The sequence below is a fragment of the Erithacus rubecula genome (genome assembly GCF_903797595.1).
Source record: "Erithacus rubecula genome assembly, chromosome: 26".
In the NCBI taxonomy this organism is placed as follows: domain Eukaryota; kingdom Metazoa; phylum Chordata; class Aves; order Passeriformes; family Muscicapidae; genus Erithacus; species Erithacus rubecula.
The window spans coordinates 1,733,087-1,748,849 of record NC_136678.1 but is presented as its reverse complement, the minus strand read 5'-3'; the positions used below and the strand labels follow the sequence as shown (position 1 = coordinate 1,748,849).

Here is a 15,763-nt window from a genome sequence, read left to right as displayed (position 1 = left end):
CCCAGCAGCACCACAGCAGTGGCTGGAGAAGGTGCAAAACTCAGCTTCGCTCACCTCTGCCTGCAAACCACCCCTGGCCAAAGAACCTCCTTGCTCAGACCAAACTGGGGCCATGATGCTGACAGACAAATCCCCACAACCTGCAGAGAAAAGGGAGCTCTGGCACAGCCAGGTAATCCCAGCTCTTGGGGGAAAACATCTCCATTCCTCCTTTCACCTTCACTGTGTCAGCTCCTACTTCAGCCTGAAGTTGATCATATTTAATCTCTTACCTCCTGCTTGTTTCACTTTTTCACCTTAAACAAGTCTCAGCAATGCTGGGGCTGACTCCCAGCTCCAGATGATCCCAACAAGGAGACACCAACTTCTCCACAGCACCCAAGGGGCAAACATACTCCCAGTTGCACCCAAGATGTTCCTGGGCTGAATGCTGGTGGGCTCACACTGGCACCTTCCCCAAGCTCCAGCACAAGTTAAGGCTCCTCTGAAAAGCCATTCACAGAGAGAGATGCACTCAGTGTGGCCCATTCCCACCTCCAATCTCCTCACATAAACTGCATCAGAAAAGTTCAAGGAGCCCAAAAACCCAGGAGGGATGTGCTTCAGCAGCACCTCCAATCCTGCCCACCTCCATGCTGGTAAATCATCTCTCTCTACCATCTCTGCTGGCCTCTGGCCATGCCAGGAGCTCCAGGGCAGCTGGCACAAAAGTCACTTGACTTGCAGGGAATCAGAAGGGCATTTTAATGGTTTAATTGCAATCCTGTTCTGAGGCATCAGAGCTGGGGGCACTCAACAGCTTATCTCAGGAAAGCAATTCTCCCTTCCTTGGTCTTTCATCTTCGTGCCAAGGCCTCTGCCATTCCCCAGCACTATCTGCAGGAACTAGCCAGGCAAGGAAAACATGAGCCTGGAGCAATTTGTTCCCTGAGCTCAGCTCAGCACGCTCCCCATCTCTGATGTTATCAGCCTCAAATGTCGTGTGTCGCTCTGGGCACCTTCAATATCCTCACCCAGCCAGGAAAAAGCTGCAGCAGCCACTGAGTCCAACCAAGGCTCCTCATGCTGCACAACCAGCCATGTCTGCAGCAGAAAATTTTGGGGATACATCTCATCCCTCTGAGAGGCTGGTAAACTTGCCTCTGAGGATGCCTGATGGATTCCTTTTTACCACAGGTATTTTGGTGCCATGGGATGCTCTGGGATTTGCAGTCCCCTTGGAGCAGTCAGCTGCAGCCTCATGTTGCTCACTCTGACAGAGATGATGATTATGAAAAGGTAAAAACAATCCCTGAGTTGGAGCTGTGCTGAGCCACTGCTGCAAGAGGCAGATCCCAGCCCCACATTCCTCTGCTCCTTCCTCCAGGCTATGTCCACAGCCCAGATAAACAGGGCCTGGTCTCCAACCCTGCTCCCTGGGAGAGAAGACACCTCAAATCCAGCTGACCTTCCCCCAGGGTGAGATGCTCCCCAATCCCACCCGTGGCCAGAGCAGGCAGGAGAGATTCCCTGGAGAATTAGGATGTTCCCATTCTCTGTGACTGCCCTGCCTTTGCATCCACGGCTTCCAGGCAGCTGCAGCCCCGAGGGGAACACAGAGCTCAGCTGCACAGATCTGTGCAGTGCTTGGAACATGGACCTGCCTCCCTGACAGGAGGAAACTTCCCTCCTGAGCCTGGAGCACAGGGCCAGCTCCCCAGGTCACCGGGGTCCTGCACCCTGCTACCAGTGCTCACCCACCTCTGCTGCCACCTGAGCACCCCACTGGGAGATCTCAGAGCTCCTGTGAGGCCTTCAGAGATGAAAAGGTACTGAGGTGACTTGGCAGCTTCTTCCTGAGCCCAAATCTGCTTGCTCCCAACCACATCTCCAACAGAACCCTCGTCCCTAAAAAATTCAACACTCTGAAATCTCTCAGCCACCCTTCTGAGTGACCCACAGATGGATTCCAGGTTGCTGCTTCTGGCTCTTCCCATATAACAGGTCGCCCCTGCTTTGCCCCCACCACAAAGCCCTGTCACCCTACAATCCCACCCCACAAGTCCCACCCTGCCTGACCCCTTCCTGGGGTCACCCTGTCCCCCTGCACTCCTGTCCCACAGCCAAGGCCCCTGCTCTGGCCTCAGCCCCCCAGAACCTGCCCTGCAGTTTTCACTCCTCCCCTCACCCCCATGCAGGCCAGGGCTGTATCCCAGTACAGACCCCTCTCTCCCCAGTACCCAAGCCCTTCCCTCCCACCCCAAACTGGGCCAGCAGTCCCCTGGCTCATACCTGCCATCCCAGACCAGTCCAGCCCCCTTGCCAAGCTGAATGGGGACAAGTCCTGCTTCCCAGTTACCAAACTGGATCCATTCCAGCTTTCCCAGCACAAACCCCACCTGTGGGGCTGCTCTTCCCAGAGCCGAGTCACGGTGCCCCCCACTCCACAACCGACAGCTTCTCCCCCCAGCCGAGGGCTGCTCCCCGCCCCGAATCGGAGCTGAATTTCCCACCGACCAGGGGCTACCCCCGCCCCCAGACCGGGGACTCTCACCCCGGAACCACGGGCTGTTCGCCCCACAACCGGGAGGATTCTCCCTCCGCCCCACCAGAGGCTGTGCCCCTGCAGAGGCAGAGGGCTCCTGCCCGCAACAGAGGGCTGCTCCCCCCATTAACCGGGGTGCTGCCCTCTAACCGGGGGCTGCTTCCCACTCTAACCGGGCTGCTCCCCACTCTAACGGGGCTGTTCCCCCCACTAACCGGGCTGCCTCCCCCTCTAACCGGGCTACATCCCCCTCTAACCGGGCTGCTCCCCCTCTAACCGGGCTGCTCCCCCTCTAACCGGGCTACATCCCCCTCTAACCGGGCTACATCCCCCTCTAACCGGGCTGCTCCCCCTCTAACCGGGCTGCTCCCCCTCTAACCGGGCTACATCCCCCTCTAACCGGGCTGCTCCCCCCTCTAACCGGGCTACATCCCCCTCTAACCGGGCTGCCTCCCCCTCTAACCGGGCTGCTCCCCCCTCTAACCGGGCTGCTCCCCCTCTAACCGGGCTACATCCCCCTCTAACCGGGCTGCTCCCCCTCTAACCGGGCTGCTCCCCCTCTAACCGGGCTGCTCCCCCCTCTAACCGGGCTGCCTCCCCCTCTAACCGGGCAGCTCCCCCCTCTAACCGGGCAGCTCCCCCCTCTAACCGGGCTGCTCCCCCCTCTAACCGGGCTGCCTCCCCCTCTAACCGGGCAGCTCCCCCTCTAACCGGGCTGCTCCCCCCTCTAACCGGGCTGCCTCCCCCTCTAACCGGGCTGCTCCCCCTCTAACCGGGCTGCCTCCCCCTCTAACCGGGCTGCTCCCCCTCTAACCGGGCAGCTCCTCCCATAACCGGGGGCTGCTCCCCCGAACCAGGATCGGATCCCCCGCACAGAGCCGGCCCCCCGCCAGCCCCGCTACCTTCTTGGGGGCCTTGGTGACGGTGGCCATGAAGGAATATTTCTCGGCGTCCTCCACCTCCTTGGCCTGCTTCTCCTCGCCGCCGGCGGGCTCCGGCACCGACATCGTGATGCGGCGGGGAAAGCGGGGGCGGGCCGAAAGGGGGCAGGTTACGGCGGGGCGGGCAGGGGGGAGCAGCCCGGGCGGGTTTCGCTGGGCCCGGCCCGGTTCGGCCCCGCCGCTCCCTCACGCTCAATGCGGTGCCGCCGGCGCGGTGGCTGCGGCGGGTCTGCGGCCGCCGCGCCAGGGGCGGGGCCTCGTGACGTCACCGCGCTGTGACGTCACCGCGCACCCGACGGGCAGCTGAGGCCGCTCGGCGCCGCCGGGGGAGCGGGCGAGGGGCGGGGCGCCCCCTGGCGGACAAGGACGGGAGGGCGCTGGGGGCGTGGTCACTTTGGGGGCGTGGTTACTTTGGGGGCGTGGCCAGGAACTTCAGCGCCTGCCAAATCCCAATCAACTACAATAATTATATAATGCTAATAAATTCATATGTAAATTTATACATATGCACTATGCAAAATAGGAAATACTATTATTATGTAAACACTATGTAACTACTATTTACTATGTAAATATTAAAACTAATTACTTCGACTAAATGAAATAATGACAAAGATTAATTTTACACATAAAATAGCAACCATATACATTCAATATTGATAATATAAAATCGTGTAAAATAAATCGTGTGAAATATATAATCGTGTAAAATAACGTTTTATTAATTATATATAAACGTGCAAAATAAATAAATTAGTTGCATACATTTACATTTATACGTGATTATAAAACTATAAAATGTATATATATTAATAAAATTTTTATATATTAACTTTATATATAATGTAATTTAATTTTTATTAATTTTATGCATATATATTGTGCATAAATTTACGTTAAATAGATTAACTATACAGATTTAATCCATAAATTAAATATATTTATAAATATTTTTTTCTAAATAAATATAGAGAGTAAATAAGTTACATAAATTAAATTAATTAATTGACTGATTAATTAGGAAATAAAAGCTGAAACTAAAGAATGAGGGTTTTCAGGATTAAAAAAAAAAAAAAAAGTAAATCAGGAAATTATCAGGAAAATAGTTTGATAAGTGGGTGTCCAGCCCTGGGGCTGTGTCCATCTCCTGAAGGGTGCGGGGTCTCAGATCCGTGTCCAGCCCCGGGTGTGTATCTGACCCACCTGGGTGTGTGTCCATCCCCAGGTGTTTGTCCAGCCCCACACGGGCGTCCAGTCCCGGGCGTGTGTCCGGTCCCGGGTGTGTGTCCGGTCCCAGGTGTGTGTCCGGTCCCAGGTGTGTGTCCGGTCCCAGGTGTGTTGGGTCCCAGGTGTGTGTCCGGCCCCAGGTGTGTTGGGTCCCAGGTGTGTGTCCGGTCCCAGGTGTGTGTCCGCTCCCAGGTGTGTGTCTGGTCCCAGGTGTGTTGGGTCCCAGGTGTGTGTCCGGTCCCAGGTGTGTGTCCGGTCCCGGGTGTGTGTCCTGCCCCAGGAGCGCGGTGTCCGGTCCCGGCGGTGTCTGTGCCCGGTGGGTGCCGGCTCCGGGCGCCGGGCGGGCTCAGCCGTGCTGGGAGCGCAGCCCGGGCTCAGCGCCAGCGCGGGGTCAGGGCAGCGCCCTCCCGGCCCTCGTTACCCATTAACGAGCCGAGCGGAGCCACCGGCTCCCCGGAGTCACCCGCCCGCATTCGCGGCCCAGCGTGGGGGTGCTGAGCAGTTTTTGGGGGTGCTGAGCCTGGCCAGACCTTCCTCCCCCACTCTTCCTCCTCTTCACCCTCTGCACCGGGGTCTGCCGGCTCCTGCATTCCAGACAGGGTAACAACCGGCCTGTCCCCAGGGTCACGGACCCGGCTCCACAGAGTCCCCACACGGGCTCCAGGGACCATTCCAGGGCAGGCAGAGAGGAGGGGGAGGGGGGCTCTGATCCCGGGCCACCCCGACCCCATCCCCAAAAGCCCCACAGGCAACTGGGAGGGGTCTGAGCCCTGTTCCCCTCCCCTTTCCCGCCTCCCTTAAAATACAAGCTGGGCAAACATCGGCGTGTGGGTTAAAACCCCAGGGAAAAGTGCAGATAACGGTTTGTAACCAAAATCACTTTGTCTGCCCACAAAACGGCCTCTGGCCACCTAAATCCTGCAGCAGTTCCTCGGCCAAAACCCTGTCCCGGAGCGGCCGTGCCCCAGGAACCGCGGCCCCGGGCCCTTTCCGCCGCTTCTGCCCCGTCAGCAGCTCTGCGGTGCCCGCGGCTGCGCTGGGGAGCGTTCCCAGGCTGGGCAGAGCTCTCTGGGGGCTCTTCAGAGGGGTCTCAGGACATCTGGGGGGGTCTCCGAGTGCTTGGGAGGTTTTGGGACAGCAGGATGAGTCTGAGATGTCCCAGCTCTGTCAATGCCGCAAGCACCAGGGATGTGGAGACCTCCAGGACCCCCGGGTGGGCATTGGTGACCGTAGTGTGTCACTCCATGCCAGCCTGTTCTTCAGGTCTCGAGGGCTTCTTGCTGATGGTTTTCCCTCCCATCACCCACCCTTTCCCCCAAATCCCCTGTTCTCCTCTCATTAAAGCAGCTTTTTGCAGTACAAACACTCAGGAGGGACCCCCGGGTGCCACCACCCTCCATGCCCCCCTCAGTCCCGGGGTGGGGGGTTTTTTCTACCCTCCCTACAAGTGCTGAAGGTCAGAGATGTAGCTCTGTGTCCTTCCCAGCTGTGGGATTCCTGAGTGGGGGGTTGAGAGCAGGTTTACACCCCCAAATTGCACATGCTGGGGGTGGAGGCTGCCCAGGGCAGGGAATCACATCCCTGCTCCCACACGGGCCAGTAACAGAGTGGGGGAAAGGCCACACTGGGAACATGAGGAGCAGAAGGACCCTCCTGACCCTGACCTGAGGGCAAGCACACTGAGTTCTGCTTCTTTCCTGCATTTTCCAGGTGTTTTTAGAATGCATAGAGCAGCCAGAAATAGTCAGGGATGAGGGACTGTGGGGTGTGAATACAGAGGGGGTGGGTGCTGGTGCTCCTCACATCCCCCCAGCAGCCTGGGATGCTCTCACCTCTGCCCCCCAGCTCTGCCACAGCTTCAAGCTGCCATCGCTCAGCTCCAGCCACCCTCTCCTGTGCAGCTGCCTGGAGCATCCTGGAACAGGGCAGAGACTCGCTGCCCTCGGCACCCCAAACCTGGGCATGGTGCCCGCCCCTAAGAGCAGCCTCCGGCCTCAAATACCCCCCAAATCTGACCATAATGATGGTGGCACGGATCCAGCAGGATATATATAGGTCCCACTTCCCTGGGAAGGGGATGTGGACCTGGGAAACCCCCGGCTCCTGCTGGGGAGGAAGAGCTGGGCTGAGTCAGCTCCCCTCGAGGAATCCTGTTTGTCAGCAAACAAGGCTCAGCCCTGGCACCCACAAAACGCCCCCGGATCCCCTCCTGCCCTTGCCACCCCCTTGGATGAGTGATGGGGGTGTTGACCCTGCACACCCCACGGGCTGGAAGGGACCCAGGATGGTGTGGGAGCCTCCTGACATCCCAGTGGAGATGCTGGATCTGTCCAGGAGGAGTGGGATGGGGGGCTCCCCTGCTCCTGGAAAGCAGGAAGAGGAGCATGGGGAGCAGCAGGGGGGAAGGAAATGCCTCTTCTAGTGCTGTCACTCTAAGCAAAGTGCTTCAGGAAATTTTGCCTCAAGTATGTTTGCTTTAAACATCTGCTTCCCAACCGTTCACACAGATTTTGGGGGGGCCCAGCATCAGAGCCAGTGCCTGGAGTTCTCAGCCATGCCAGCAGGAGCTGGGGGCAGGGAGGGAGGATGTATCCATCCCTCTGCCCTCATTCCAGGGCCATGAACCCATGAGCATCCACAGGGAAGCAGGTCAAGGGAACACTACCAGGAGTCAGCCCCCAGTCACCTCCTCAGGCACCCCAGGGCTGGGACAGGGGAGTCACACACTCCAATCCCCCCTTGCATCCCAGACTTACACCAAGCTACACCTCTCTGTTTATTAATAATATTAAATATACAAGTTGATTTCCATTATTTTCTTTAAATAGACTTTTAAATGCCTTTGTATAAAATATTTCAGGATTTCATTGTATAAAAAAAAAAAAAAAACACCCACCCCAAAACCAACAAAAAACCCCAACTCAACAACAACAACAAAAAAGGCAAAATAAATCCAACATGGGTAAAGGCAAGTTTTCTCCCCCAGGAGCAGCTCCTCCACAGTGTAAACTTGTGACTTACACCACCAGGAGTTTGGCCCCAGACTTTCTGCTGCATCAGGGCTTTCATCCTGATTTACACCAGTCCCTCGCCTGGGAACCCCCTCCTTCTGCCAGTCATAAATACATACACATACATACATATATATATAAACCCCAAATTAATAGCAAAGCTTTCTTTAAAACAATAAAAGTTGGGTTTGTCCATATTTTCATCCTTCATATAAAAATAATACTTGAAACTCCCAGAGCAGCGCGGGCCACGCTTCATCTGGGGCTGGAGGGAGCCAGGGGGCATCTCCAGGGCTGGTGAGTCCCAAACCAGGCTCTTCCCAAAGCCCACGAGTGGGGCTGTGCCAGGAAGGCCCAGGGTGCCCAGCAGGGGCACTTCCAGCTCTTACACCCAATGGATCCCATCCTTCCCAGCCCCATTCCCTTCTCCAAAGCGCAGTCACCAAAGAAATGGAATCCCAGCGAGGCCAGCTCGCAGCGAGGACCCTGAGAGGGGCACACGGCTCCCCCCCCAGAACACTTGTGCAGGATAAAGACTTTCATCCACTCTATTAAAAAAAAAATAAGCCCTATCAACAGGAGGATGGGGAGGGACTGGGACGGTGCCAAGGCTCACCCCAAACCCAGCCCCATGCAGGGACGTGGGCACAGGTTGGCTTTAAATATTCACAGTGTGAGGGTTTGAGTTGCAAGTCAGGGCTGGGTGTCTCAGGACTGGCCCCCCAGAATTCAGGATGCTCCAGTTGAAGCCTCAGGAAAGGCAGGGTGAAGGGGGCCATGGGTGCTGCTCCAAACCCAAGTCTGCTGGGGTGGGAGAAGAGCCAGAGGATTTGGGGAGCCATCCCCTCTGTCTTCATCCAGCATCGGCCGTGTCCAAGTGGGATCACATCCATCATCCCACATCCAGCATCTCCATGGTCCTGCTCAGCACTGCAGCTCCACATTAGCCATTGCTGTCCCAGCACAGCTGCAGTCATGGTGCCTTCACTTCCCGGTGAAGGGCACATCCCCCCATCCTTTTGTCCCTGCCAGGGAGTTTTTTTGCCGTCTCTGGCCACCAGCACGGGGCAAGGGAAGAGGGAGTGTCAGCATCACGGTGGGATCGCGGCAAGGCTGGTGCGTGCCAACCCTCCTTCCATCCGGATCCATCCCCCGAGCAGCTTCACATCCTGCCTGGGGCCCTGGGAAAAGGAGGAGAGAGATGAGCAGGAGCTGAGGCTCTGCCAGGGAGGGCAGCGAGGGGAGAAACACACGAAAACCACAGGAAAAAATACTATGTATATTAAGAGAGTGCCAGTAATGGATTAACGAGCTGCGAAACCACATGCTGGCAGCGCTGGGGCGCAGACCTGCTCCTGTCCGTGTCTTCCCACCCAGAATTTCCCCGCCCATGGCCAAGGTCAGCACCAATGGGAACAGTCCAGGGACACAATAGTGTCCTCACAGCTTGGACCGGAGCTCTTCAAGGTCCCACCCAGCCCCTGATCACCTCAGAGATCCTGAGTCTCCAGCTCTGAACACTCCCTTGCTCCCTGCAGCGCCCTATGACACAAAGATGGGGGGTTTAGAGCAGGGACCCCCAGGGTGGGGGTCCCCAAAGCCCCCCCACTCAGGACGCTGTCACACCCACCTCCTCTCTGGCTCCTTGGGGTCACAGCCTCCATCTTCCAGCGGCCGCTGCAGGACCTGTGTGGAGGGAGGGAAACTGGGAGATGAGCCATGGGAAAGGGGAGGAGGCTGCAGCAGCAGCTGCAAATCCCACAAATAACATCTTCCCATCACACTCAGCACCACCAATTTTTCCCCAGTCTCAAAACTATGGGGAAAATGGGGCTCAACCCTCACTGGCCATGAAATGGGTGGGGAAACTGAGGCAGGAGAAAACCTTGGTGCCCAGGGAGGAGACGAAGGGGAGGTCTTACCCTATATTTATACTTGTAGAAGAGCAGCCCTCCCGTGGCCAGCAAGACGGCCACCACGCTGGCCACCGTAATGTAGATGAGGGGCTCCTGCCGGCCCTCCCTGGCGGGCGGCTCCTTCCTGCGCTGCTCTGCGCCCAGAACAAAGCCAGAGTCAAAGCTCGGCCCGGCCCCGCCGCCGTCCTCGGGGCCCCGCAGCCGGCTGAGCCCCCAGCCCCACGCCCTGGCCCCGCGGCGGGGGCTGCCCGGGGCTGGCAGCTCGGGGGCCATCCTGGAGAAGCGCAGCTGTGTCACGGGCTCGGCCGCCGCCGCGGGGCGGATCCTGGCTCTGCCAGCGCCGGGCGATGCTGCCGGAGGGGTGGTCCCGAGCCCGCCGAGCTGATCCGGGAGGATGGAGCCTCCCCACTGCTGGCCTGGATCCTGCGGCAGGTGGCCGGTGCCCCACTCCACCAGCTCTCCATCCCCGCGGAGGACGGGGATGTCGCCCGGTGCCAGGCTCAGCGTCCCGGCCGGATCTTGGAGGGCTTCGGCACTGCTGGCTGGAGCTGTCTGCTTCATCTCAGGGGCCAACACCAGCGCTGTGTCACCTACCATGGCACCCAGGACCTCCTCGGTCCCTGAGCCCCCGTCCGTGCTACTGGGGGGCTGAGATGGGGCCTCTAAGTCAGCGAGGGTGGTGTGGAGGAGGCTGGAGGGGACCTGGGTGCTAGCGGGTGCCATGTCCCTGCCAGTGGCAGCAGAGAGGGAGGGCTGGGTGGCAGAAGGGAGGGCAGGGGACAGGCAATTGCAGTCAGGATCTGTCCCCACACCTGAAAGAAGGAGAGAGAAGAGACAGCCGTGGGGTCACCAGCCTCCAAGAGGGGCACAGACAGCAGATCCGAGGTCAGGGGCACTGTCCCCATCCCTCCCCGCAGCCCTGGGCAAGCGGGTCAGACAGCCCCTCAAAAAATGGGAGAGCAAGGGAGAGGCAGGGAACAGGCAGGAGCAGGCAGGGCAGCGTAAGGGTGACAAGCAAGAGGTGGGATGAAGCAAACCCGAGTCACCGGGTCCCCTGAGCTGATGGCAGCAGGTTATTCACAACTTGCAGGAGCCAGCCAGCCACGTTTAACGTCCCCCAGGGCACAAGGACATGGCACAGCTGTGACACGAGGATGAGAGTGAGACATCTCCTCCATGCAAACACAGCACGGGCGCTTGTGGAAGCGCAGACGGCAACACGGGGCTCTTCCACCCTGGCAGCAACACTCTCCCTGCAGGCTTGGCCAGGGGAAACTGAGGCACGAGGCAGCTGAAGTGACACAGCCAAGGTCATGCAGCACATTGGTGGCACAGCAGTCCCTCCATTTCTCCACATTATGCTCCACCCAGCTCCATCGGGGCTTTGAGATGGAGCCAAGCCTGATGCCTTCTTGGTCCCCCTCAGCGCCTCTCCCTTGCCTTGCTTCCAGCAGGACTTAGCCCAAATCCCACCTTCAAATGGCAGCCAGCCCCTTCTCCCCTGACACTGATGCAGAGCTCGCTGACACAGGGAAAGGGACCAAGGTGGACACGTGCCACACTCACAGACACATGACTCTTGAAGTGCTCCATGCAGACGAGCCCAAGCCCCCCAGACTGGCACAGGTTTACTGGGCAGAGGCCAAGCCTTGGCATCTCACCTGGTGAGGATCCAGCCTTCCTGGGTCCCGGGCAGGCCCTGCGGTAGACGTGGCTGCAATCCTTCTCAAAAGTCTCCTGGTTCTGCAGCAGACGCTTGATGTCCTGGAAGAAATCCTTCACCAACACCAGCATCTCGTAGGGGGAGGTGGTGAACTCCTTGAAGCACATCTGTGAGAGCTGGAGGAAGTGCCAGGCTCAGCATCAGCTTCATGACCACCCCAGACTGGATTTGCTGGCTCCTCATGGTTCCATGTCCATGCACCCCCCCACCTCTGCTCTGCTCCACGGCCCTGCCCACACACCCACCCCAGGATGCTCTGGACATCCCATTTCACACCCGGATGAGGACCCAGGCCCGAACCCCCACGAGGCTGGGGACACTGTACCATTCTCTCCTCATCATCCTCCTCCCTGATGCAGGGGTCCACGCTCTCGTCGATGCGGTTGTACATCCTGCGCACCGTCTGCATCTTCCGGGCGTTGGACGAGTTCTCCTTGAACTCTGTTCGCTCCAGGATCTTGCCCATCAGGGGAAAGGCAGCTTTCACATAGCAGATGGAGTCATTCTGCAAGGATACACACCCACCCAAAAGTGGCAGAGGTTACTGGATGGACATCCCGCTCTGCCTGGGGGAAACAAGCACAGAGGGACAAAATGCCTTTCTACAATCCCACAGGATGCCCAGACTGGGACTTGGAAGCCACCTGCCCAAGCAGGATGGGTCCCTCCTGGGCAGTCTCCTGCAAAGGGAGACAAGATTGGGGAGACTGGGGAGCAGGGGACCTCCCACCATGCACCAGCCAGCCCTGTTTCCTGTCCCCTACTGTCCCCAGCAAGACACCACTCACCAACTGCATCTTGTCAATGAACTTGAAGGAGACCCTGCCAGGGTGCTGCATCTGGGTGTCAGCCTGGAAGGACAAAGCAGGATGTCACCCCACATCCCCAGGGACAGTGCTGGGGCTAAGCAGCCCCATATATGCTGTGCTCTGGACACAAAGGGGCGCCCGAGACCCCCAAATCCACAGGAGGATTTTGTTCCCATTCCTGCTTCATCTCATCCCCTACTCCTCCTCACAAAAGCACACTCCTAAGGTTGATGCAGTGGCAGGAGTGAGCTCAGGATTCCTGCTCCCCTCAGGATGTAGTACTCCCCTAATCACAGACCTTCTCTTGTCTTTCCCTGCCTGCTCTCACCCCGCCTCTCTTCCTCCTCCTCCTCCTCCTCCTCCTCCTCCTCCTCCTCCTCCTCCTCCTCCTCCTCCTCTTCCTGCCAGCGCCACAGCAGAGCCCAGCCCTGCTTAATTCTCCTCGGGTCTCCCCCACACCACTCTCTCCTCTAAATCCAGGCTGCAAAAGAGCATCCTGCCGAGCAGGAGGTGGCCGTGTCACCAGGGTCACACATTCTCCGGGATCACACAGCGCCGGGGTCCCACACGCAGCGCTGCCGGCCGCCTATTCCACAACCCCTTCCAACGGGACTAAAAATCCACCCTAACCAAACGCTCTCCCTCCGGGCTGGCATTCCAGGCTGGGAGGGCGAGGGCTGGCAGAATTGCCGGCCGGCAAATCTCCTGCTAGCCTGGGACGCCGTCCCGGAAACAATTGCTCCATTATCCTGCAGGCGCTGGAGCGAGGGCCAGCTCCTCCATCAGCGAGGGCTACAATCCCCAGCAGGAAAACCACATCTTCCATTCAAACATGCTCCATCCCCTTTCTCCCACAGCCGCGGACCCAATTTTAATCCCTGGGCGGAGAGCAAAGGCTCCGGGCGTGCAGAGGGGGCTCGGGCAGAGGAAGCCGAGCTCGCCCAGCGGCTCCTGCCCCTCAGCTCGGTGGTTAAAGAGGAAGAGGTGAAGCGAGCCCGGACACGGCGGTTACCGAGCTCGCAGCGAGGCTCGGGGCTCGGAGGCGCCGTTCCCGTCTCTCGCCCGCACACCCCTCTTGCTGCAGGCAGAATTTAATCTGCGACAACCCTGCAAATCCCTGCGTGCCCCCGATTCTCGCTTCTCCCCTGAACATCCGCGTGATTCCCCGCTCGGAGGTGAGCCAAGGGCCACGGAGAGAGAGATACGGCCCCGGCAGCTGTATCCGCTGGGGCCAGGGGTGGCCGTGCTGCGGGGCGGCTGCCAGCACCCAGAGCTGCCACATGGGATGACGGCCCCATCACCCAGCCCGGCCGGCTCCATCGCCCGGCCGGGCCCCCCTCGCTGCCTGCCACCCACCCACAGCCCCGTTGCCAGCCCCGCTTCCAGGCAAGCAGCTGGACTCAGGAATGCAGCCGGATTCCTCCGCTTAACCCCTGCGCAGCCGCCCGGAAAGCACCGCAGCCCGCAGCGCCGGCCCCTCCGCTGCTTCCCCAGCGCCCCTGCACCCGTCCAGCCCCACTCCTGTCCCCTTCCCGGCCTCGCTCCTGCTTCCGTTTGCTCTCCTTCCTCCTGTTGCCGCTTTTCCATGGCCACCCTTGATAAAGGCACAGCATCTGTCACCCCCGGTGCTCACTTGTCCCTTGTGCCCGTGGATGCTCAGCTCCTGGGTACCATCGCATCTCTAGGAGAGCTGAATGTCACCCCATTTCCTTACTTCAGCACTAAATAAATGCTGATTTGTGCCCGTCTGGCCCCAAATGAGCCTCCACCCCACTGCACAGCCCCACTCACCAGCTCCTCCAGCTCGACCAGGTGCCTCTCTGTGATGATCTGCTGGCAGTAGCTGTTCTGCTCCGTCTCATGGATGCGGAGCAGGAGGAGGAGGAGGGACGACAGCAGGGAACAGCGGAGCAGGCACACCTGAGCACGACACGGGAAAAATTTGAAGCAGGGATAACCCACATACATGCTAAGCCCCCTGCCCCTCTCACCACCCCCTGGTGTGACCACCTCTGTGGTAGCCGGGGCTTGGCCACGGTCCAGCAGGATAATCCCACTGTGGTCCTCCAACCCCGTGCCTATCCCCATCCTGCTATTTTTAGGAGCACCAGGTCAGCAGGGAATTTCCCAAAGCCGGTGACACAAGCCTGGATGTGGCTCTTGGCCACCGTCACATTCCTGATCCATCCCCTCTCCCCTCTCCCACACCATTTCTCTGTCTCTCCTGCAAAACTCCTGCTCCGCCCTGGCTCTCCAGAGCCCATCTGACACACTGACCCACCCATCCCCAAAAATCCTCTTCCCACCCTCCAGACCCCCCCAGCTGCACCCGCCGGGCTCTTTCCATGCAGCAGCTCTGGCCTCATCCCAAATTTCCCTCCCAATCCCCCTGCAAAGAAGCGAGGAGGCCCCGATCCGTGGCGGGACCCCGGTGAGAAACGGGGCTTATCCCGGAGCCAAGACTCCCAACGTGGGGGCGGAGAGGACCCTGGGGTGGGTGTGCGCCCCCGTCTCCGGGGGCACCGGCAGGGAGAGGGTGCCTGGGTGATGGGTGGGGGGGAATTTCCCTTGGATGATGTCCAGGAATCCTCCCCTCTTGTGAAACTCCAAGATGCCGCCCGGGCCACCGCCGAGATGTGGCCACGGCTGAACGGAGCCTCGCCCCGCCGGGAACGGACTGGGAACGGGGCTGGGGCCAGGGCTGGAGCTGGGGCCGGGGCTGGAGCTGGGGCCGGGGCTGGGGCCGGGGCTGGAGCGGGAACGGGGCTGGAGCCGGGAGCCGGGAACCGGGAACCGGGAACCGGGAGCCGGGAACCGGGAACCGGGAACCGGGACGGGGTTGGAGCCTCAACGCGCAGGTCCGGGAATGGAGCCGGGGCTGCAGCATCCCCCCGCCGGGGACCGGCCGGGGCTGAAGTCGGGGCCTCCCCACGCCGTGTCCGGCAATCGTAACGGGGCTGGAGCCGAGAACCGGGGCTGGAGCCGCGGCTACACCGCGCGGGTCCGGGGCCGGCACCGCCAACCGAGGAGGGGCTGGTGCATCCCCCGCCGGGAGCCGGGACCCCCGGAGGAGGGGACCCACCACGAGGGCACGGGGACAGCGGGGCTGCCGCTCCCGCGGGCCCCCGCGCAGGTGACGGCGGGCGCCGGGTTGAGGGGGGGTCTCCGCGGCCGCGGGTAGCGGGAGGGGCCGCCGTACCTTGGCTCCGAGGCGGGGCATGGGGGCTGCCGTGGGACCGGGGCCGGGCGGAGCGGGCGAGACGGCAGCAGCGGCGGGGCCGAGCGGGGCCGGGCTGAGCCGCCGCCGCGTCCGCGCTCCCCTTTATAGCGCCGCGGCAGCATGTGGTTTATGAGAAAGCGTTGGCGGGCAGCCAGGCCCCGCGGGGCCCGGGCCGGGCCGGCACCCGGAGGACACCGGGCGGCACCGGAGGGTCCCGTGTGCCCCCCTCGGATCCGATCGGGTTTGCTCGGCTTTACTGGATTCCGATCGGCGCCGTGTGCCTGAGTCTCCATTATCACACACACACGCGTGTGCTTATGCCTGGACACACACACACGTGTCTGCATAGATGTCACACGACAGGGACAGACACCACCCCTGGATGTCCACGG

General features: G+C 60.0%; 3 protein-coding genes across 6 annotated transcripts in view; 1 reads left to right on the top strand and 2 right to left on the bottom strand.

Moving 5' to 3' along the window:
• AHCYL1 (adenosylhomocysteinase like 1) overlaps nucleotides 1-3,701 on the bottom strand; it is a gene marked incomplete at its 3' end in the record, with an annotated part of 29,646 nt that extends 25,945 nt beyond the window's left edge. The window contains exon 1 of one of the 2 annotated variants that reach the window (XM_079326964.1): nucleotides 3,427-3,701. In XM_079326964.1, coding sequence (XP_079183090.1) covers nucleotides 3,427-3,531 — 105 coding nt within the window. In that variant the 5' untranslated portion in view covers nucleotides 3,532-3,701. The remainder of the gene's footprint in view (nucleotides 1-3,426) is intronic. The other variant, XM_079326965.1, reaches the window with a different exon arrangement.
• GNAT2 (G protein subunit alpha transducin 2) overlaps nucleotides 1-15,763 on the top strand; it is a 165,846-nt gene that overhangs the window by 99,776 nt on the left and 50,307 nt on the right. The window lies entirely within an intron of this gene.
• CSF1 (colony stimulating factor 1) lies at nucleotides 7,878-15,485 on the bottom strand. 3 transcript variants are annotated; one of them, XM_079327036.1, is made up of 9 exons: nucleotides 15,351-15,485; nucleotides 13,943-14,071; nucleotides 12,131-12,193; nucleotides 11,668-11,847; nucleotides 11,281-11,458; nucleotides 9,626-10,431; nucleotides 9,334-9,389; nucleotides 9,193-9,245; nucleotides 7,878-8,884 (listed from the first exon to the last, which is right to left on the bottom strand). In XM_079327036.1, the coding sequence occupies exons 1-8, from the start codon at nucleotides 15,369-15,371 to the stop codon at nucleotides 9,194-9,196; spliced, it is 1,485 nt and encodes a 494-aa protein (XP_079183162.1). In that variant the 5' UTR covers nucleotides 15,372-15,485; the 3' UTR covers nucleotides 7,878-8,884; nucleotide 9,193. The 3 variants fall into 3 exon arrangements, with proteins under 3 accessions (XP_079183162.1, XP_079183163.1, XP_079183161.1); XM_079327037.1 differs by lacking the exon at nucleotides 9,193-9,245; XM_079327035.1 differs by lacking the exon at nucleotides 15,351-15,485 and having other exon boundaries at nucleotides 13,943-14,405.